The sequence below is a fragment of the Takifugu flavidus genome, chromosome 14, assembly GCF_003711565.1.
Source record: "Takifugu flavidus isolate HTHZ2018 chromosome 14, ASM371156v2, whole genome shotgun sequence".
NCBI classification, from domain to species: Eukaryota; Metazoa; Chordata; class Actinopteri; order Tetraodontiformes; family Tetraodontidae; genus Takifugu; species Takifugu flavidus.
Window position 1 is genome coordinate 14,457,681 of NC_079533.1, and position 23,586 is coordinate 14,481,266.

The window sequence follows — 23,586 nt, forward strand, 5'->3', positions numbered from 1 at the left end:
CACACACACACAGAATATATAAGATACAATTTATTATATACCTGATGCTCCCTGCTAATGTGATCTCATGGACACCTGAGGTCTCTGAATCAGTGCTGTTGCGTAGGCGAGAGCCTCCTGAGGGTGGACGTGTCCTCATCCTATATTCTTTTTCATTTGAATACATGTTGATTCTGAGTTGCCAGGGTAACACAAGAATCTCCTTCATGTTCCCATTTCATCTCCTAGTTGTAAAGATTTAAACTGTCATATGCTAAAATCCACATCGTAGCTAATAACAAGTGTTAAGTGACGAAACATCATCCAATCATATTTCAGGACTTAATAACCGTGTGGTTGTTTATTTATTTAAATAACATAAATATAAATAATTTATTTACATAATTAATATATTTAAAAATATATGCTCACAGGAAAAGTATTTAGCATTTGCTTTCTTTTCCTTATCATCAGAAATCTATGGTTTTTTTTGGGGGGGTCAAAACAGTGTTTTGTAATAAAAATAAAATGCATAACTACTTTTGTCACAGGATGACTTTATTGGGGGTAAGTACAGATAACATTGGGACAAACTAATCAAAATGAGCTGTGATGGACAAGGTTAGCAAGGAAAATGTATTTTATTTTGCCATCTATTAAATCTGAAGTGTCCACCTCCTAGCTACATGGAATTACTTAAGTACTCAAACTCTCCACTTTATACTTTAACATATTGAAGTTGGGCTGATGAAGCACTTGACCACATGGAATTAGAGGTGTAGATACACCGAAGAGCCATGTGAGGAAAGATTATGAGGAATAGAGGCTGGGGTGTTTCATATCGAGGGACCAAAAATGCCATTACCGTGTAAACAGACAGGAGGTTACCGATGTCACCTGAAAACATTCTGGTGTAAACGGGGTTAAGAGGAGGATGACTGGACTGGGATCTCTTCACTATTTGCTGCTGAAGGTTGAATTTCTGGAGCTTTATTCTCAACAAAAACAGCAGCATCTAGTGGCAGACTGACACCAGAACAGCCCTATGACAGGTTCGACACATAATTGTTAGCTACCGGACCGTTTGAGACGGACGTGGTCATGTGCTTTCTACTACAAGAAAGACAAATGTTCTGCTGTGTTTAAATGGACACAAAATAAAATAATTTAAAAAATGGGATAATGAAGGAATAAATGTAAGATAAAAAAACCCACACAGTTACAGATGAAATTTAGGAGCTTTTGCCATCCCACCGCTGCCATTATACTCAGGAAATGTAAATCTGGCCATTAAAAAAGTAATGTCACCACACAAAGAAACATATGCAGTCAAGATTAAGGCTGATCCCAAACAGAGTGACAGGTTTTAGACATCCGAGGAGAATTTCTGTCTCTACAAAATTGAGTCTCTGCAGAGACTCGAGAGTTTTGGAGTGCAGGGATCCTTTCAGTCTCAGGTCTAGTGACCTTTTCCTCAGATGAGACAAGAAGCGGAGGGACGCTGAGCTTCAGACACTTCTGACTGTGTATAAAAAGAGGCAGCTGCAGGCTGGAGTGCCTTCAAACACCAAAAGGCACCTTGGACGGGAAGGACCTTAAATTTGATCGTCTCGGAACGATTTGTTTGGTTTAAGTGCTTTGATCTAAAGGAAAGAACAAAGCCAGAAAACAAAGACACTTGACTGATCTTTACGTTTCTCTTTTCAGGTTGATTATCTCTGACTGGTTCGTTATCTCACATGTCGGAATTTGATGGGTATGGTTGGACAGCAGTTTGATGATGTTTTGATGCATTCATCCTTAATTAAATAGGACAATTCAGACTCAGCTCAAAGCAGAAAAATGTGTCAATTTTTAATCAACAATCTACCACCTGGTTTGTTTTAGCTAACTTTAGCTTTGATACTACAGGCAAAACATAGTGAAAATAGTGAAAAAACTTCTGCTCATGTTCCAAAGATCAGCTGGTAGCACAAAACATATTTCTTAACGTGATCAGTGGAAACGTCTCCATTTAAAAATATTGACTTTATTTTGGACATGATCTTAAACAACGATTTACGTTTAAGTATTTCCGCTCTGAGGGGGCTAACAACGTTGAGAGGAGAAAATAAACAGCTGTTTGTACATTATTTATAATTACAACCACTATAGCTTAAGTGACCATTGGTTCATTAATCTTATCAGTAAATTATGTGTAACAGTTAAAAATGAAATTTTCTTGGAAAAAGTCAGCATGTTTTTACATATATACAGTTAAAGCATAAAATTATGCATTCGATTCATTGCACAACTTTAGGAATTCCTGTATTAACTCAAAGCATTAGCTTCATGCAAGCTAACACTTGAAGCTACTGAACTACAGTGATTTTATTTGGTGTTCAGGTTGACTTTAGTAGAATTCTGTTTTTGTGTGAGCAAAGAATAGTTAAGAGTTTTCTGTAGTTAGTTCTTTTGGGGAAATTACAGAGAAGATGTGAATAACGTTGCTGTTATATAAGTGAGATGTTTGTGGACCAGACAGAGAATTAAATGATAAAAGTGACGGTCAAATTCCATCGTGTGAGAATGAACTTTGTCTTCACAGTTGCCTCCCAAATGTGGCACTAAACTGTCAAACTCAAGAGGCGCGAAGTTAAACTCTTGATTGTCTGAACAAATCCATAATTTAAAAAACAAAAACAAAGACTTCCTCTAAAATTTAAATGTACAAAGGACCGGTTCCAAAACAAAATATAAAACAGGAAATCGAGATAACACTGAAAGAACAGAACATCTGGTTTTGTGCAGGTGGAGGGCAGAAGAGTAGAAGTGGTCACAGTAGATGAGGTGAAAGTCAGGACAGTCGACGCGTCACAGTGCCCTCCAGCAAGGCACTTTTACAGCAGGCGATTGTTCTGGAGGAGCTGAGGCTCCCACATCAGTAACACAGACACCAGTGAGTGAAAACGAAACATAAAATCAGAGGAAAGTAAGTTCACCTCATTCAGAGTTCTTCAACTCTTAATTATCTTTTAAATAACAATGAAAATATACATTCTGACGATAAGATATCTTAAAAATACAAATGTGCAAAATTGTAAACAAATCAGATTCCTGTGTGAGCGTGAACACGTCACAGCCTGGTGGGCTCGTCGTCGCTGTCGCTGCAGTTGCCACAGCAGTCCTGAAGGGGGAGGCAGAGCACAGTGGCTGTGAACTCAAATGCTCGTCTGTGCACGTTTAGACCTGCTGAGCGTGCAACTAAAAACTAGCTGTATCAACATGTGTGTGTTGTCTGTGTCAACGTGTCCACTGACCTGTCGGCCAAACAGCCGCTGTAGGAGGCCCTGCTTCGGCGGCGGCGAGGGCTGCCCTCTCCAGTCCAGGTCAGGCGGAACCGTCCCATCCTGATAAAAGACGTTCAACTCTGCGAAGCAGCCTGTCTCGATCATCTGCGGGATGGAGACACAGCTTGTCTCTGAGAGATCTCCAGGGGACACGTGCTTTTTGACTCTTCTTCAGTAACTCACCTCGTTCTGCCAGGGGATGGAGACGCTGCCTGTGGACACTTTGCTGTAGAAAGACTCGTCTTTGGGCTCCAGATCGACGCCTTTGACCGTGGAGAACTGCTCGATATCCAGCACGTCTTTGCAGTAGATTGCCTGAGGCTGGAACGCACAAGCTTCGAAATGTTAGCCGAAGCTTCAGGTCTTTGTGAGCTGATGTCTTGGACAGTTTCCTTTTAAACTGGAGACACTCACGTCAGGAATAAAAGGCGGCTCCAGCATGCCGGCCTCCAGACGTTTGAAGTTGATGGATCGGAAAATGGGATGAGCTTTGACCTCGGACGCTCCGTTGCCCTGGCAGCCTAATCTCACCTTGGGATCTTTGGCCAGGAGCTGAAGGACGTGAGAACAATGAAAGTGTTCAGGAGCTCATCGGTGCTGTTTTCTTTACTTTTAAATCAGGGTCTCTGAAAGTCCTGGAGGATTCATCTTCCAGATTGTCCACCCACCATCTTGCAGAGGGACTTGGCGTCCTCGGAGAACTTGCTGGAGTATTCCTCCTCCACCTCCCTCACCAGCTTCTCCACTTCCTCCCTCTTGATCTTCTTTTTCCTTTGCTGAAAGGGCGACTGGCCCTCAATCATCTCGTACAGCAGGCAGCCCAGCGCCCACCAGTCTGGGCTGAACGTGTAGCGCTCGTTTTTCACCACCTCTGGTGCTGGAGGAAGAGGAGGATGTGAAGCAGGAAGTCCCCTTCACAGATCTGTGGTTCCGCTAGGTTTACTCACCCATGTACCCGACCGTCCCCACCCGTCCTTTGATGGTCTGTCCCTCTGGTACGTGAACAGCTAAACCCAGGTCTGATATCCTGATGTGGCCTGAAGACACAAAAAAATCAACAGGCTACTTAAGATGGACTCTGCAACACTTAATCTTATACTAGTTAATCTTTCTTTCTCAAACACTAAGATGCTTTTACACATTTTTTAAAATGTATTTAAAGTTTCTAGTTCTTCATTTAAAATCTACGCCTTAACGAATCTTGCATCCTTTTTAATCTGCCCTGAATTCAAACTCAGAGCAGATAAGATTTGTTTTTATTTAAATCTCGTCCTTATTCTTTAGCTTTGCAGTTGTTGGGATCATGGCGCCCTCTCGTGGTGGAATATGGACAACACTGAAGCTAAATCAAACTCACAGCAATAAAGCCTGGGTCCAAACACTCTTATGACACCTTAATGATTTTCTTAAAAAAAAATCACATCTCCGCAAACGAGCAGCGGAAAAGGAGATCTGGTGAGCAGAGGCTCACGCAGAAATGTTCAGGTGTTCTGATTTAAGCTTCCCTTTGCTAACACACACTCTCGACACTGTCTGACAATAATTCATTTTCTTTGAGAGCTGAATATTTCCTGTAACCAGAGCAGCAATTAGGCTTTTTTTTGGAGCTTTTTAGACTACTCAGCCTGCAGGCAGTGAGCTAAAAGCTAATGCTAAAAGTTAAAGGGCGCTGATGTCTGATAGCACCATTTTTTTTCCCCCAAGCTGCCTAATAATAGTTAATGTTTCTGTGTCAGACCCGCAGCTTTGGTGCTCACCGTGATCGTCCAGCAGGATATTCTCTGGTTTTAGGTCCCTGCATCAGAAAGAGAACCCAAACAGGAGTCAGTGGAAACATGATGACAGCAGAGACGAGATCTTCAGGACGAGAAGGTGCCGACCTGTAGACGATACGTTCCCGATGCAGGTCCTCCAGGCCGCAGCAGATCTCGGCAGAGTAGAACACGGCTCTCTTCTCGTCGAATCCCGATTCACCCATGTGGTAGATGTGAAACTTTAAGTCTCCACCGTTCATGAGCGTCAACACGAGGCACAGGGCATCCTTCGTCTCATAGGCATACGCCAAACTGACCTGGAGGAGGAAATTAAACATCTCTTCTGTATTAATGAATTGAAAAATAGGATTGGAACGGTTGAAAAAAATGATGATTCATTGAAATATCAAGCTGTGGCTACTAGCTTCATCTTACAACGAATCTGCTGTTGACTTTCTCCAGGATCTGTTTCTCATTGAGTGCCATTGACTCTCCTTTCCTCTTCTTGATCCTCTTCTTCTCCAGCTTCTTGCAGGCGTACATTTTCCCAGTGGCCCGTACCTGACAGGCGCACACCTGGGGGAGAGTAACATCAGGAAGGAAATGCATTTACTAAAAGACATACTTTTCCCTGACTCAGAGAAAAAAGTGAAACCCTTAGTTTACTCATCTTTTACATCTCCAGTCAAGCAATTAGCAAGCAATGCTAATACCCAAACGTGGCTAAACAATCATTCTAAATAAACATTAAGAACATTTTTTTCGGTGAATCTCACCTCTCCGAAGCCTCCTTTCCCTAAAACTCTGTACTGTCGGAATGTGTTCTTCGTTACTGGTTGCCTGTGAGCAGACAGGAAATTCAGAGAGGCACATCTTAAATAAGCAAGAAGAAGATGATGCAGTTTTCACTTCTAAGTAGGCAAGTTGGGGCTGGTGTACTTCTGAAGTATGTACTTTACATTATTGGTGCTGCTAATGATGGCAAAGATGAAATGCATTGTGGGAGACCTAGTTGTCTCAGGTGCACGCAAATCCTGTCTGATGCACACTTGGTCAAATGGGCGGAGTATGTACACGATATGGTATAGGTGACCCACGTCAGCACTTAAATCCAAGATTAAACTCAGTTTGAAACAGAATCCATTTGGAACAGAAAAGAAGCAGAACATCCCTCTAACTCGTACGGACTCATTTTGCTCACTTTCTCTGTTTTTGTTACAGTTGAGCAGTTTTACATCCTACTGACTGGAGGGAATTCAATGACCCCGCGGTCAGTTAAAACTCTAAATCTCATCGGATGAAAATAAAATAGCGAAGGTCATCAATCTGGCTCGGTTCCTGGAAAAATAAACAAGCAGACAGAAGAGTTTTTTTTTTTTAATCTGACAAGGCTTCATCCTTGTGTAAATAACCAGGCAGCAGTCAGGGATTCACGGTGAGCGCCACCCATTTCTACGTTTCGGTTATTTTTATCCTTTCATTGCTCCGTTCCTGCAGTGATTCAGGCTCAGTTGTTTATCTCCTCACACAGATGCTCTCCAGCAAACACTTAAACCATCACCGTTAAGACCTAAATTTTCCAGTCTATCAAGGCATTGTGTGCACAGCATCTGCGATTTCCAGTCTGGGAACCGTCGGGCATCCCCAGACGAGACCCAGACCCAGAAATACTGTAAACAAACGTGATGAAACTCATAACAGTCATTATCCTCCTGATTAATTTCACCAGCAGCCCTTATTTACTGCTGCATTGCTGGAGACAAATAGCTACTCGGAGTCCAAATCATGTTGTTTTGGGAAAAAGACAAGAGAATCTCTCTTGTCTTTTTTTTTTTTAGCAGGATCAACTGTAAAACAATAAAAATCCCAACAAACCTCTCCAACCACTTCCACTGTAGGAACCTGTTGTAGTACATGCTGTCGAGGTAGTCTGCAAAGGGTGCCATGCTGAGATAGTCATGGATTAATCTGGGAAAAAAGAGAACATACAGGTCAGGGGACTCACAACCTACACCCAATTCTAACCTCAACTTTAACAAACAGCCCTTTATGAGGACCAGCCATAATGTCCCCACTCTCTAAAAATGTCCTCAGTTAAACATTAAAATGGCATGTGGGTCCTCACTATGTAACCTGCATGAGAACACACACACACACACACACACAGGAAAAAACAGAAATTGTTCTAGCTGCCACCTCTCACCTGCTGGGATATTAAACAATGTGTTCATCAGATATCAATTGTGGCCTGAATACAACACAGTTAAAATCGCACCTGAGAATAACCCGAGTTTCTTTCTGGCAACATGATAAATAAAATAATTCTTGCTTTCGTGTTTTGTGAAGTCACTGTGACACTGAGAATATCGCATCACGCATCATATCAGTTTATCATTGAGTCCAAGAGGAAGTTTGATGAAACTCCTTACATGAGGTGTTGCAGACCGATGCCACAAATATAACCCTCCAAAAAGCATGTGATCTCAGCGGACAGCATATGATCATCACGCTACTGGGATGGATGTTTGCATGTTTTATTTACACGTATAACAGCTACGGCTGTCTGATTTGTTACGACTTGTGACTTGAGTTGGCTTTCAGCTTTGAAGTCTTTGAATACTGGATGGAGACTGAGGCCACGTTCGGGACAGAGCATCTGCTGTAAAGGGCTGGTTTCAGAACTTGAGTCTGGCATCACTACAGCGGGAATGTTGGTTAATATGGTCTCTTCTTGATTGGCAGGTTTAACAGCATCGCTGTGGGTGAAACGAGAGCTATACAGGTAGAACACAGGTAGAACTCCCCCGTGAGCTCACTTGGTACAGTCCTTGAAGAGCTCCTTGCAGGCTTCCTGCTGGAGCCTGTCTGCACACTGAACCAACATGGCCTCCTCCACCTCAGGCACGTGGTCCTCTGACTGCAGTGGAAAAAACAAAAAGGCACAGGTGAGCACGATGATTCAGTCCTGATGGTAAAGTCAACTGGATGAGTAGGGTTGAGCCTTTTGAACGTGTTCAGACACGCACAAACACAAAGGAGAGCGAGACAGTGAAGCTCACACAGGAGGAAAACAAAGATCAGGTCATGGAACGTGAAATTAGATCAATATTTCAACACGACATAAGGCAGTAATTCCGGGCTTGACTACAAGCTGGTGTGCTTGGGTGATCTTTCCCTGGAGGGAAGCAGAAAAAGCTGCAGCCACCTTTGGGTTGAAGTATTTGTTGACAAGCTCCTGACCGCACTCCCTCCTCTTCTCATCCGGAGTCACCTCGTACTCCGCCTGCAGAGAGACACGACAACATGAAACGCCATGCAGGCGACCCCCAACTGCTCCAGGAAACTTGCTTTTGGAGTGCTGGGCGCACCATTCTGAACTTCCGCCCTAGAGTTTTAAACCGAGCTGTGGTGCCTTCATGGTCCAGTGACCTGGACGACTCATTACTACTGAGAAAACACGCTTTCTGGGAAGTAACTCCCTCAAACTTGATTGCAGTGCCAGATTTTTTTAAAAACCCAGTTAGGGTGTTAATTGTAAGAAGCCGCCTCACCACTCTGCAGTGGATGAAATGATAAGATCACTTCCACACTCCCCTATCGACCGTCACTGAGTGGTCCACTAAACTAATGCTGCTTTTCCATGTGTACCTACTCGGTGCGACTTGACACATTAGGGTTCAGAGGCTTTTTCCACCGGGGGAGTAACGCATTTCAGAAAATGTTTGGTGCCCCAGAACATCGATCGTGCGTATTTCTTTATTTTACCAATTAAATATGAACTGCTAGATGTAAGTTTGATACCTGGAAGATGAGAGATGATGGCGCTAAACGCAATATCGGCAAAAGCTAAAAGCACTGTAGCTGATTACGCTTTAGGAGCATAATGAATAGAACCAAAAGGACTAATCGTTGTTTAAAGAAAAGACGAGAAGTGGTTGAATGAAATGGACGATATTTACAGCATCGACCTGCAAGCAACAGGAGGGCGTGGCCTCGACTTGGCCCCAAAGTTGTTGGAAACTAGACAGTGGGTTAGAGTGTTCTGTGACTTTCATTGTTTTTTATAGTACTTATTCCATTCTCATTTGGTTAGGGTTGCTTAAAAAGTTATTTTTACATTTTGCAGTAATGTGCCGTGTGTGAACTTAAGGCGTGTGTGTGTATTTTCGGTGAATTCTTGCTGCCGTTCAGATTTTGCACATTGCAAAGTGTCTGGATTTATACCTCTGATTTTTAAAAAAAATACTGTTTCATCATTTCTGTCTGTTGTTTTAAGACTGATCAGAAAGGAGGCAACGGCAACAAACAAACAGTTTTCAACCATTTCGGCGTCCATCACAGTCGCTTTTACACCTTAATGGCATCGAGCGTTTCGGATTGCCTCGTTATGAAGACCCCGCCCACATCGAAGAGGTGCCATGGTGTAATGGAAAACCGCCGAGACCGTACCGTGTGGAGTCGAACCGTGTAGAGCCGATCTGTGTTGTGGAAAAGCGCCTTAATTACCTCTGGAAAACTCCAAAGTGCCCCCTCCCACTGCGCCAGCACAGAGAGTATGTAAGCTAATGCAAAGGGACAGCAGAAGAGGATCAGATCTCCTTCCTTCTACATTACTGCCATCACAGAGAAGATGGGAAGCAGCTGTGAGGCCAAAGACAATATATCTGCTCTGCCTGACTTCAAAGAGCAAGAGCAGAGCAACTGTAAGAGGTGTCACTCACATCGATGCTAAATACCATAGCACTGTAGCTCCACAGTAAGTTCAAGGCTAAAGACACGCTACCATAGCAGAGGTGACGCCACATCCTCCTGGAGTGGGATGAAACCGAGGCGGAAGGCAAGTCCGGAGCAACTAACTATCCACACTTCACACCCTATATGCTCATCAGAGAACAGGAGCTGAAGCAGAAGTTGCGTGTGTAGATGAGGAAGATCAGAGTTTCCAAAACATTCTTTTGTGGCGACGTTGGCGTTTGTCAATAGTTCTTTTATTTCATGGCTTCATTTTGTTTTCATCGCCAGACTTCAAATGCTGGGATTCTTAAACTTCTGGCACCAAAGGGACAAGACACCTCATGTCCTGTCGTTTCGATGATAAGTTTGGTCTCATTCCCATTAGAGACAATTATTAAATAATGCTTCTTGATTTGGTTCACTTCCACATTTCAAATACATTTTTATCAAGTCTGTTTCACACTTCCTTCAAATCAACAAATAACATTATTTACATTTAGAAGCAGCAAATGAACTAAAGACCCACAAAACTAAAGTGACTCCCCCCACACACGGTTGTATCACTATCTTTGTGAGGACTCTAACTGACATCTTGTATTCCGAGAACCCGAAACCCTCACTCAAAAGATCATAATAACGCTAGTCCTTGTTAAATACCACGGACAAGAACAAGGACACACACACACACACACACACACACACACACACACAAAATTCCATAACCCTCCTTCTGTCTTACCACAGCATCCAGGAACTTAACGCAGCATCTCAGCTCAGGTCGGGTGTCACAGAACTGTCTGAACAGAAGTCGTCCGATGGGCTGCCGCTCACACAGCGTGCTGTAGTCCTTCTCTGTGGACCAGAGACGAGCAGAGACATTCAAGGTCTGCCACAAACTGGAGTGTACACAGAAATATCTAACCAGACTTTAAAAAAAAACAAATATTTTTGCTCCAAACGCACATGTGAGGGTTTTTGCAATATCTTGGATATTTCCTACAGAAGCATCTGGAGGCATCAGATGTAGCACGATCCTTTAGAAAGGGATCAAGTCGAGGGAAAACATGGGATCGGCGCTAAGGGTGCACTACGGATGATGCAGCCCTAATGGTGATCAAACCCTTACACTGTGCTTTTTTTCTGGTGTTTAAGGTAGAAATGTGTGTTGGTTCCAGTTCATCCTGCCAGCTGTGTTTCAGGAAGAGGAAACTCGAGGAAGCTGCTGATTTTCATCTTGGACTAGTATGATGCAAAGTGACTCTGGGAGCTGCAGGCACAAACAAATGTGATTGAGACAAGAGCACAGGGGTCAAAGTGTTCCAAAGGTAGGAGCGGAGCTAACTGATCTGACCAGTCAGAGGCCGGGGGGAGGGGTGTTCTCACACACCTACTCTTGGGGCAGATGGGAAAAGGCCCTGCATCATCACAAACTCATGAAATCTGCGCCACATTGGTTAACGTAGAAAATGAGCACCCGGCTGACTTCGAGCAGTGTCGTTTTGGTCCTGTTTCAACCCAAAGTGTGACCGGAAGTTACCAATGATCTCCTCCCTGCTAATGTCCTCTGTAAGAGACTGAAGATGATGCTTCATTGTGAGTCCTGGAACTACTGCTGAGCTACTGCCCACTCATGCGTAACAACCAACGTATCCCACGTCCGGGTAATGTTCATGATGTGGATCAGTGGGTTTTTCCAGGACTTCTCGGGAGGTGTGATGCTCGTGAAAGGAGCTCCACGACCGCACAGGACATGCTGTACGTAATCACAGGGACACAAAGAGGTCTCTGTCAGGCCTTCTGTTGGCTGTCCCGGACCCGTGTCCCCACTGAATCTGTGTCGTCTGAGAAGAATGTAGATGTGAAGAACATTTGGATTCCCAACATAGCGGTGGTTCAATCTGCCGGTGCTGCAGCATGAGACAGTTTTAACTTTGTTAGATTTGTTGTATTTGCTGCCACTTTTAGGACATGTTCTGCCCTAAAGGTATCATACTTCATGAGCAGACTGAGGCAAACTGGGGCCACTACCAAAGAAAGACATTTGTGTTTTCTGTTTGTGGCTTAGCTGCCTCGTGTAAATGTCTCTGAATGGATTAATCAGTGCAACAGAAGTGAAATGTCAAGACTTTGAATAACTTACAAATATGGATAACAGAGACCCTCTCCGGCCTCCCAGTTTCCTTTTAACAGGGTAAAAAAATGTCTTATAGTGTCGTAAAAATAAACTGGAAGAAAGAAGAAAGGAGAACTTGTTTCTGACAAACACGGAAGTCAACAGCTTCCTTAACGTCTTTCTCAACAACGCACGTCTGCCGTTTGGTTTCATAAAAACCGTCACCAGTTAACGAGCTTAATCATTACTGGCCTATTTCCTTCACCGAGCCTCAGAGTTTCCTTCTGAAGAGTCCTGCTCACCTCTGCAGACCTGATAAAAGTCTGATTTTCTGTCACAACTACACGCTGAACTTTCTGTTTAAGCACGGGTGGAGGTGCAAACTTATCAGCACTTTGGCGTGGCATGGGAAGAAAGTGCGTTGACAAAGTTGCACTGGTTTGTTTATGAGTTCAGTTTTCTGTTAATTTTGAAGATAAGAAAACAGCGAGTGCAGTTTTGTGTTATGATGAGAGAATATTCTGAGAATATTCTGGTGTGAACACATTAAAAAACATTGTAATCTAAGCCAGGAACATGATAGTCAGTTCCTGCCACATTGACCCATTGTGGGGCTTTAATCCCAGTTAAAGATACCTCTACCAGGTCAGGCTCTGGTTATGGAGGCTAATAAACAAAACTGCAAAAAATTCTGTGCTGTCATTTAATCACATTAGACCATAATTGATTTCCTTTTTAAACACTTTGGTTTCTAACTTTGTTTCCGTGCTAATGCCATTAAAAGAGGCTTCTTATCTCCGCCAGTCCAACTGGACCGACCTAAATGTCAGTTGGAGTGGCGCTGGACTACATGCGCATACGTCCTGTAAGGGGTTTTGTGAAAAATGGAACTACTGCTTCAGTGTCTTATTGCTGTTAAATCTTATTTCGCTGCTATTGCTTTTTCTGGAAACCTTTTCTCTTAATGATGGGTTAATACACCAAGTTACGCACTTGTAGTAAAGTTATCCTTAGTAACTTAGTAAACTTCACGGCAACTCTTGTAAAACAAGAAAAATCACAGCATTGCAATGATCTTGGGACTTACTAATATATTTTATTAGCCTATTTTAACTAATTGAATCACAAAGTCGAATGGATGCTCGTATGAAATGTAGCATTACAGCAAAAAAGTAGTAAATTAGTTAATCAACCGCACAACGCTGCGCATGCTTCTTTCCCTAGAACTTCTAGTCTCCCTCAAAATGGCATTTTCTGTGTTTTAATTAGTATTTATAAATTCATTTTTGCTGGTGTAGCTGTAGTGTACTTTAGCTCTCTGACATTCCAACACTTTGTTTCAATTCATCCATCAATACAGGAAAAAAAGCCTTTAAATGATTTCCAAGCTATTTCTGGTATTCTTTAGCACAAGTAGCTTGGGGCTACCCTCTCCTAGCATTAATAACAATGCTTTAGGAGGCTTCAGTGGCCCTCGAGCCCCCCTTTTATCTCAGGCCGTCATCACCCGGGCCTCAACGCCGTCTGCAGACAATGTGGCTTGTGTGTGTGTGTTCAGCACAGCTCTTGTATGGATTTAAACGGATGAAAAGACCATTTACAGTGGTTACGTACACATGCACACCGACAAGAGATGGTCAATGCTGATCGGAAACACGATGCTAATAACTCGCATCACACTGACATCACATGTTGTGGCAAGTAGTCGTTACACAGTTCAACCATACAAAGGATGAATTCCTGAATAAGAATTAAATATTGATGAAAGAAATAGGAATTCATTGGAAATCTTTGGAATGGCATGTTAGATGAGAAGCATCTCAAATTCCAGGCTTAAAAATTGTGCCAAAAGAAATTCCAAGTTTTCCTTCTTCACTGTTGTGGGAACTCATAGATAAATAAAAAATGGATAAACAAAGATTACATTACAACATGGAGCTCTAACAACCACATGCTTCATATAATGAAGGTGCAGACGTTTGTGCAAATGACGTTCTAGCGCCAATCTGATACCTTCCGACTTTCGGTGCAACAAGGCCTGAGAGTAAAAGTGAGACCTCACAGAACAGTCAAACGGAAGAGGGGGTGAAGGGTTCACTCTGAGAAAATCTACCCAACTTGCTTTGTGGGCTTCTCGATCTCCAGGATGCGGTTCCATCGGGACACTGATGTTCCACAGGGCTTGCATTAACTGCTTACGTCAAGTGTGTTCCTATGGAACTTTATTACTTAATACCTGGTCAATTAGGTGCTTTAATTTAGAGCTGATTGCCCCTGAGTGCGTACTTTGTTCCTCAGTAAAATGTGTCCCACTGTGTTCCAAATAAGTAATTGAGTTAGTTCACTAGGTGAGTTAATTCAGGGTCCACACTATAAAAAAACACTTCTTTTTTACATCTGCTGGAACAGCTTGAAGCACCGTTATAAGTGAACGTTACCCTTTTATGTTAAACAAGTACCTATGTTTTCTGCATGAAAGTAAACCTGCTGTTGGTTCAAACTGCAAAAACATCTATTTCCTCTTTCTGCATCAGCCACAGTTTCCTCTGAGCCCTCCCCCCCCTCCTCCCCCGCCTGCTTTGCTTATAAAGTCCTAGAACATCGAAGAGCGCGATGGGTGGAAAATCAGGTGTCACTTCAACGAACAGCCCCAAGCGCAAAAACTTTATACATCTTAAATTTCAAAATGAAGACAAATGAGGAACAGACTTGGTGCTGTTCCGTGTAACAGAGCTCTCTGGTTTCCATTCATGGCCCGAGAGTTTCTGCTTTCTACCCAGTTCACTGTTAGGGACGAATGCCGTGTTGGTGTGTAAGAGGCCTTATCATTGAAAAAAGCACCACACCATTAGACATACGTGCACCACAGTCCCGGAGGCCTGTGTGAGGAGCTACTGAGGCCTTGTTGTGTATAATGTTCTAAGTGAAACCTATATGATCCCTTATCTTTGTGTTCTAGCTTTATCTGTACTGTGAAGCGACCTTGTTTGCGTTCACGCTTTTACACGAACACACTAATGCAGGGCGGACGCACACCTGTATGTTTTGACCGTCTGTTTACTGTAAGCTGCTTTCCCATCATTGCCTTTGCCCATCAGGGGAACTCTGTTCGAAAGTTTCCTCTTGAATGTTGCGGGTGGGTTCACACGAGGCACGGTTATCGTTTAATTCGGTTCTCAATCGCATCAACCCCTCCCCCATTTTCCTCCAACTCATCTGCTTTCGGAGGTGCATGTTCCTGCTCCAGTTGGTGGCGAGAGTTGATTTGCTAACACTGACAATGCCAATAAAATCGGCCAGTTATCAATAGCAAGTATGCAAGTGCGGACTTGTGAATTTCTGAAGTATGTGCTTCCTGCCATTGCTGCTGTTGCTGTCCGGGGGGGGGGAAATGCACCAGGAATTCCAATAAAGTGTACTTGGCAGTTTGTGTGATAATTGGAACACTTCTTAGGTGGCGACTGATTATGTTTTACAAGTACGGACAAGTATGCATATAGCTTACCTACTCAGGCTTAGGTGAGGAGTGTACCCACTCTCACCCTCAAGCTAGCTGCTGTCACGTTTTGGCAAGTCTCAGTCAAGTAAATCCTGTATTGTGCTGAAAAATGTGTCCATCTTCCTCCTGTATGACAGGTTTTATGTCCCCTCTAGTTAGTCAGTCTTTCCATGACACTGTCAACAGGCTTGTAAAGTTTTAGAGGGCAGCATTGTCACACTTGCTACGAGGCCGCCTTGCCAGAATCTTTGAATGGATGATTTGTTTCGCTCGTGTGCATTTGTGTGCTCTGCACTGCTGGCGGACATTGTGCGATTTGACTAACATTTAAGGGTAAAGATTGATTATCTGCTGAGGTTTGCTTAAGAATATAAAAAGTAGGCCACAACAAACCTGAAAAACACCAGAAAACGATTGATGATTTTGAGTATTGATAAATTGTTCTCTTGTTTATTTCTTACTTGATTACTTCAAAAAAACATCTTATATACATTAAAATATCTAATAAATGAACCTTAATGGGGTCTGAAATGCCTTTCAGTTATTTGTACAGTCTATACATTTTTTTCTAATCGAAAGAAGACGTTGATGGCTCCACAAGATTAGATGGTCTTGGCTAAGGAAAGGGGGTTAAAGCCACACCACACAGCACAGATTTAGAAGGCTTGGCGGTAAAAAGCCCAGAAATGAACCGAGGAGTGGTGAAAACCCCGCCCCTTACCTGTGTTCTGCCGTAGCTCCTCACACATACTTATATGGGGGAACTGCAACATCTGCTTCCATTTCTTGCTCTTTCCTTTTCTGTTCCCTCCACCTCCTGTAAGAAAGACAGATTTACAACTCAGACAGGGAGGAGGGTGCTCAAAAAAAACACAACCCCTGCGTCCACCACCCGCTCCAACTGTAACATGACTCCATCATTTCTGGAGGAGAGTTGAGGGTGTTTTTCAAACCAGAGTGGACAGTAATGGAGCTTCTTCTGGGCCATGAAGCAGCTCCGATACAGTCAGGTATGACAGCTCGGTAGCTTCATCTGAACTACAGCTGAAGCTCCACAGGCGGCCGCCGCAAGCTGGGCGTGTCCGGCAGCGGCAGCGGCAGCATCCTAAATGACCATCAGATGTGAGATTTCGGTCCGACCGAGCTTCAAACCGGACCGCGGGAGAGCCGTCCCTGATGGCACAACACAGAACTGTTGTGAATACACGAACACTGGATGGCAGGAAGCAAGCCGATCGCTCATATCAGGATGCATTTGCTAGTCAAATAGCGAAGGCGGCTCCTGCTCTGATATGCCCGAGTTATAATGGATTCTTGTCCTGGATACAATGTAAACAAGACATTGCTGTTTGTGGACAGGACGTGGATGACTGGATCAGCCACGATACTAACAATAAACTGATTGATAATGGAGACGCTGGGACCGCTGGTGTCTGCGCACGGCATTAGTGGAAATGGAAATCAAGACAAATACGGTCTGTCGCTTCTCCCCCCATAAAATGATTAACATACACAATTAGGCTGAGAGTAAATAGGCCTCAGAGAGGGAAGAAACAGATCGTCACATGTCGTGACCAGAGGCTGACTGATAAGGCCCCACCGCTGCTTTTCCAACGGATCCAATCAGCACGCAGCAGGAAATGAATTAAAACGTGTTTCAGGTCGTTTTTATCCTACGAAGGTGCAGAGAAGAGGTTACCCTCCGAAAACATTCATAGCATCATGCGTAGAAGGAGACAGGAGAGCATCAGCGAGTCCTGTGATTCGCTACTCTTCGACCACATTGATGTGTCTACTCCCGGTCGTCAACGGTGACCACTGATGGTAAAGGAGACAATCAGCTTCAGCTACAAACAGAGAAGTGACCCCAACGGGAAACATTTTGTCTCCCAGTTTGGATTGTGAGGCCACGCCCCCAAGAAGCGTGCTTTTCACAAGTTATCCTGTCTGGGGGCAAATTTAACGCATCAGCTGATCCGCCATTAAAAGACAGAGATATTTATAGGAAATTCTACATTAACCACAAGCTAAAAAAAAAAAAACATCTTATTTTGTTGTTACAGAAGTCAGAAAATAAAAAGACTGGAAATAATTTCGACTAACAAGCAGAAAATGCTTCATGGACCAGAAATGTTGCACATGAGTTGCTGCACAACAGCTGGTTTCAGGTCTGATTAGTCAGTTTTAGTTTTGGTAGTACAAACTTTAGGGCAAGCTTTAATCCACTGCTGGTTTTTAACATTAACATTCCCACTGACCCCATCGTGATGCATTCAAAGAGCATCTGAGCTTTGTGGAGATTTTTTTTAAAGGATAAAAACAAACCAAAGTTATCATACAAAAAATGGAACGAAGCCAATGATCAGCAGAGAAAATGTTCTTAAAGATAGCATTTTAGCTCAATGCTAAAAAAGGAAAGGTTTCCATTAACAGGCTAGTTATATGTACAACCCATAATGAGTCCACTTGTGTGAAGCGCATGTGTCAAGTGCATGTTTAAAAGTCATTTTCAAAACAAAGAGGAACTCTGAAAACATGTGATAGCACGTTGATCTGAAACTTTATCCTTTAACATCTGACAATCTGATTGGACTTTTTACACAGGTGGAGTCAAATTGCATTATTTCAGTTGGATTAATGATCTGATTAATCATTAAAGGAGCTGCTGGAACATTGAGCTCTGGTGCAGCAGTGAAAAAAAATCAAGAATGTGTAGAGAAACTTCAGATGATCTCTGTTCAGATTTTGAACCAAGTTTAAACAAAACTTGGTGGTTTGACTCCTCACCTATCATCCAAATCGAAAAAAAATTTGACTATTTGGCTGTGATGCAACAAAATGATGCCATTTACCCTCCGCTGGTGATAAAAGAACATCTTGACTGGCCTCCTCGGAACCCAGAGGTCAGGGTTAGCCTGGTGCCGCCTTGCTCAAGGGCCCGTGGGCTGGACAGATTGGGCACAGCAGATAAGCTGAATGGAGCAGATAAGCTCACAGAGGGATCATGACACTCATCTTCTTGTGTCCCTCTGCAGATGGCACTGGGATTAAACCAGGCATGAGTCACTCAAACCTTTGTTTCCATTTGGGAACAAAACAAACACAATCATGGTTCCCTTTTTCTACAGGATCCAGATTTCCTTTGAAATATGAGCTGCAGAACTTTTGTCCACTTCGGCAGGATTGCAAAAGTGCAGACTTGTGCGGCCCTGCCTCAACATCCTGTTTCGTAAACGATGCTGCAACATCAGAAAGGGAAACCCGATGTGCTGCAGTGACATTTCACAATTGGAGCCTCTTCCGGATCTCTCAGAACTCACGATCGGCGGCCACAATCTGAGCCAAACTCAGCCTAACAACTCCGATAATCTGACCTCCCACATGACTGCGATCACATCCATCTGTTTTAAGCAACACCGGGACGGTTTGACGGGTTCCTGCAGGGAACTCTTGGATTCGGCCACGTCAGGAGTCCGGATCAGACCGAACCGGCAGGTTGGCACCGGGTTTTTGGAGCCAGCCTCGCCGCGGAGGAGGTTAGCTTATTACGGCGTTATCTGACGATTCGCCGAGCAGGTTGTCGAAGGTTGTGATTTTTATTGGAATAAAACGATTTAGGAGAACCGTTTCCACGCCGACATGTTCACGATTTACCACACAGATACTAGCAGCACTTCATTACACATGAATCCTTAAATGATAACTACAGAAAGGCGTTAAACTTGAAAAAGCTTAAGTTCTAAATGGAGTTCGTTATGCGAGTTTGGCGTCCCCAGACAGGCGCAAATTCGTGGGTGATATCCTCCTCCCGAAAGACACGTTTAACCGGCTGAGAGGAGACACAAACAGAGTAATCTGCTCGGATGGATGCGCATCATTCCACCGCTGCAGAGAGAAGCTGTCAGGGCGGACAGACGCTGTCAACCCCGCCATCTCCATCCTCACCTTCCCGAGCTTTCAGCAGCACCGTGTTGGCTACGATGTTCTCCAGCTCCATGTTGATGCTGTAAGGGCGGACAGCGGCAGACGGGGCTCCTGCTCCCTCACTGGCGGCTTCGATAGCACTTCTTCAAGCGCCCTTTTTTTAACGACCCTCTACCTCCGTTCACCGCCCGGCCGAGGAGTTAGAAACTGAAGACTGCGTTCCTGCTTCGGCAACCTCCTGTCCGGTTACAGTCCGCCTCCTCCTCGGCTCTCCCTCCTCCTCCTTCTCCTCCTCTCCCGCCAGGGTCCGCCCCGTACACCGTCAAAGTGAAGAAACACACAAACTCTTTAAATCTGGCATTGATTTACACCTATACAGTGATTTTTCCACTTGCTTTACAAGCACTCGGTGTTAGCAAGCATTAGCTGCTTATGCTAGCTAGCATTAGCAGCTAATGTATAAGCGTATAAATGCTAATGTATAAGTTCCGGATATACTCTAAATATATATATATATATTTTATATTTTCGCTTAAACCTTACCCAGGTTTAAGAATTATTCAAACAAACCATTTTTCGACTCCAATTATGGTTATAATAATAATAATAATAATAATAATAATGAGGCATTGATGGGGAGAGGCTCATGGCTAAAACTGCTTTTCACGCAGCAGTTTATAATTTCTCTAACACGATCTGGGATTTCCATCTTTTTATCTATTTAAACGACATTTAACATTACAATTTCCCGAAACCTGCTGATTCGCACATGTTCGCAGCGACGCTATGCAAATGTTTAAAACTAAAAAGGCTCGTTTCACAAAGATGGAAGCATTGATCAGAATGGCTGCTGTGCAGTAATGTCGGACATCGTTTGTGACTGCCTGCAGTTTGTGGCTCATCATCCTCCAGTCGTGTCAGAGTGGACTCTGCTGCATGGATCGATGGAAGCACCACAGAGCATTAAAGGTGCATTAAGATCATCTCATACAGGCTCTGAGACAGTTATTGATCTTTTTTTTTTTTTAAACTCCATGATTGCTTCTTCCGGAAACCGGTGCATACAATTCTCATCCCTAGGAATACAATTATCCCGTATGGATGACATAGCTTTGATGTTTTTAATTACTAAATATTTAGGGAATGTGATAAACGTCATCAGTTAGGTGTAAGGCTGATTATTCGATGTTAAAGACATGATCAGATGAACAACTTTACTAACCAAGTATTTATCAATTTTAGTCAATATTTTATAAATATGGTCTCCCATTTATTCTTCTAAATTATTTGTTGCTTCAGAGAAACAGTTTTTGCAACTGTTGTCTCAGGTTGACCCCTAGAGACCAACTGTTGTCCCTGCAAGGGGGGGGGGGGGGGGTGCCTAACTTTGATCATTTCACTATCGTCTATGATCGTAAAACAATTTTTTATGACGTCGAAGGAGAGATATAATGATCTTTATCGGGACCATTACAAAAATTTGCACGAAGTGGGTCTCTGTGTGATTTCACAGGCGACCGCAAACATCCTGTTCTGCTGGTGCCTCGCAGCTGTTTTCCCACACTAGGTCTAAATGATCAACATTGTCAATAACATTTGTGAAATTCTGTTTATTACCATGCTTCACTTGGCTACAACGTCTTCACAAGCCGTTCGAATATTTTATCCTAGATTAGAGATAGACTATCTATTGAATGTATCCAGTTACGGAATAAAGCAAAAGTAATCAATTTTTAAATCGTGATCATCCTTCATATATTAAATTAATGTCTTTTTATGATCGCTGTACTTTATGCTTGCTAAAGCCAATTTTATGAATTACATTTTTCATTCAAATATTTATACAATGATTAATATACGTCTTTAAGAAAAGAGATTTGCACTCTCAACGATGACGTCCGTGTGAGGGGCGTGGCTTCTGATCACATGACCGGAACAAAACAAACTTCTACTTCCTTTGTCGCACGTTGTGTCCTCGGAGTGAGCGGAGTTTACTATTAGAAATCTTCAGAGACACGAATCCCCAAAATGCCAAAAGCAAAGAAGTCCGGGAGGAAGAAGAAGTATAACTATGAACAGGACAGGAAGAAGCTGAAGAAGAAGTTATTGAAGAAATACAACCCGAGGATAGAAAAGTAAGAGCTAAGATCCCGTTAGCATGGTAGCTAGCTGGAGCATGTGAAACAACACCCGCTGTTTACAGGGTTGACATCCAAGACAGTTGAGAAACATGCAGTGTTTTACCTTCAACGTGCTTGTATTTCATTAGTTTCCGTTTAAGTGTCGAATCTGCTCGTTCCTGTCTTTCAAAAGTTGGACCATCTGCGTACATGATCTGTTTTCCTTTAACTTTACTGAGTCGTATTGCGTATCTTCATTTTCAGCCCACAGATCAGAAATGCATGGGACAACAGAAAGTCTATGGCCAGGAACCTGCAGGACATGGGGCTGGCTTTTGACCCAAACCGCTCTCTGCCATTAAAGAAAGCCAGCGTGAGTAAATCAACTTTTAAATTTAAATCAACTTAAATGGGACGTGTGTGTATATAGCATTTGAGAGAGAATAAAAAGTGATTGGTCCCGATGCTTCTCCTCTGGGGTCCATATTTTAAAGATGATTTAGAATAATGACAGCAAAAATCTGCTGCTGGGCTTAAAATTTCCGAGTGGATCGTTCGGGCTGCGATTCACTGTGATTTCCACTGACCAACAGGGGTCCTAACCGATGGAAAAATTACCGAGTTAAAAAACAAATAAAAAAAAAAAATTACAGCGTTAAGTGTTCGCACTGTACAAAATAATCTCAATTTTTTACCAGATGGGGGCGATATAGTGCTCCTCACAATAAAGGATTGTAAGAAAACTGAAGAAGTCTGCTATTAAAATGTACTTTGTGACTATGTAAACAAATAAAACTTGTATTCCAGTTAGTTTAAATTGATTCTAATTGGTCTCTTATTGTTCATTTTCAGTTTTTCAGTGGAGAAAGAGAGGCCAAACCATCTGGCAGCATCGTGATTAAACCCTACGTTCTGAACCGTAAGTCACCATAAAGGATGTTCTCTATTTTGTAAAGCAGCTTGTTGTGTCTTGCTGCACGATTGTAGGATGAATGCCTGCTGCTTCAGGCTGGTGTTTTACCACATGAAAGGCTACAGGGAGTATATTTACTGCCTGCTGCAGCAGTCACCTGTGAATCTGATAAATAACGGTCACACATGATTAAGTTTAGGTGATATGTTCCAACCTGTCACTTGCCACAGGTTAGCTTAAAGATGCTAATGCTCTATTTCTTTCACTGGGCATCTGCCTCACAGTCGATCTGGTCGTTCAATGCAGCTCTTGGTTTTTGGAAATAAGTTTTTATATTTTTTATTTTGTTCAAAGTTGACATGTTCCAGGGTCCTTGTTTTAAAAGGTGCCTTCGCAAGCAAGGACAGCTTGAGGTTTCTCTCTTTGACATGACTGCGTGAGGGATGCTGCTGTGAAACCTTGGAAACGCCACGAGTTCTGAATTGTGTTCTGTTTTCTTCCACACTCACCTGTGTTGGTTCTCGCTGGAGCTCATTTAGTCCTCACGAGTGTGATGAGACGGCCTCCACTGAATGAGCACCTGTGTTTGTGCATGTAACATGAATCCTCTGGAACATGTTGAACCCAAATTTATCTGTGTGGGTTTGTGCAGAGTTGGAGCAAGAGGCCAGCCTCCCAGAGAAAGACTCCAAGACGCTGTCGTCAGATCTAATCGAGTACGTTCAGCACATGATCAGAGAGCACGGCGACAACTACAAGGTGAGGGGGACTTTTTGTTAAGCAAGGTTTCCTTAAGGTTCTGCTCAGATTGTTGAGGCCTTCTAATATTTACAGACATTTTTACATAAAAACATCATTACTGATGTTGAAATACCAGCATGTTTTGTTAATCTTTCCTGTCTCTCCAGGCAATGGCCCGAGATGAGAAGAACTACTATCAGGACACGCCCAAACAGATCAGGAGGAAAGTTGGAGAGTACAGACGATGCCACCCAGAACAATTCAACACATTTGTGGAGTCGTTGGGTCTCTCCCGGCCAATGGACCTGTAGAAGATACCCGGTGGTATCTGTGTTTGGACCAGACAGAGAGGATCCTTGAGACGTGTGTGAGGATGGAGATACTTTAAGCACCCGGGACGAACTTTAATGTCTAAAGAAACAAAGCCTGTCAAAGTCATCAGTCCCCTTTTTAGGCTCAAATTAAAATTTTAACCCACTG

The 23,586-nt window shown here is 43.1% G+C and overlaps 2 protein-coding genes across 2 annotated transcripts; one reads left to right on the plus strand and one right to left on the minus strand.

Moving 5' to 3' along the window:
• Nucleotides 1-516: 516 nt before the first annotated feature.
• Nucleotides 517-19,689, minus strand: grk6 (G protein-coupled receptor kinase 6). The gene is made up of 16 exons (XM_057054408.1): nt 19,354-19,689; nt 16,130-16,225; nt 10,536-10,648; nt 8,268-8,345; nt 7,879-7,979; nt 6,938-7,030; nt 5,839-5,902; nt 5,498-5,638; nt 5,189-5,379; nt 5,066-5,103; nt 4,256-4,345; nt 3,977-4,185; nt 3,723-3,860; nt 3,492-3,629; nt 3,279-3,413; nt 517-3,145 (listed from the first exon to the last, which is right to left on the minus strand). The coding sequence occupies exons 1-16, from the start codon at nt 19,403-19,405 to the stop codon at nt 3,095-3,097; spliced, it is 1,728 nt and encodes a 575-aa protein (XP_056910388.1). The 5' UTR covers nt 19,406-19,689; the 3' UTR covers nt 517-3,094.
• A 1,482-nt stretch (nt 19,690-21,171) lies between these two features.
• On the plus strand, nt 21,172-23,586 carry nop16 (NOP16 nucleolar protein homolog (yeast)). The gene is made up of 5 exons (XM_057054410.1): nt 21,172-21,467; nt 21,717-21,825; nt 22,305-22,371; nt 23,018-23,124; nt 23,274-23,586. Exons 1-5 carry the CDS (start codon nt 21,361-21,363, stop codon nt 23,415-23,417), a joined length of 534 nt encoding a protein of 177 aa, XP_056910390.1. The 5' UTR covers nt 21,172-21,360; the 3' UTR covers nt 23,418-23,586.

Coding starts and splice junctions, on each gene's coding strand:
- grk6 (XM_057054408.1), bottom strand. CDS start 19,405: ATGGAGCTGGAGAACATCGTAGCCAACACGGTGCTGCTGAAAGCTCGG. Junction 8,346..10,535: donor TTAAGTTCCTGGATGCTGTG/GTAAGACAGAAG, acceptor GTCTCTCTGCAG/GCGGAGTACGAGGTGACTCC. Junction 3,414..3,491: donor CCATCCCCTGGCAGAACGAG/GTGAGTTACTGA, acceptor TCCATCCCGCAG/ATGATCGAGACAGGCTGCTT.
- nop16 (XM_057054410.1), top strand. CDS start 21,361: ATGCCAAAAGCAAAGAAGTCCGGGAGGAAGAAGAAGTATAACTATGAA. Junction 21,468..21,716: donor TACAACCCGAGGATAGAAAA/GTAAGAGCTAAG, acceptor CTTCATTTTCAG/CCCACAGATCAGAAATGCAT. Junction 21,826..22,304: donor TGCCATTAAAGAAAGCCAGC/GTGAGTAAATCA, acceptor GTTCATTTTCAG/TTTTTCAGTGGAGAAAGAGA.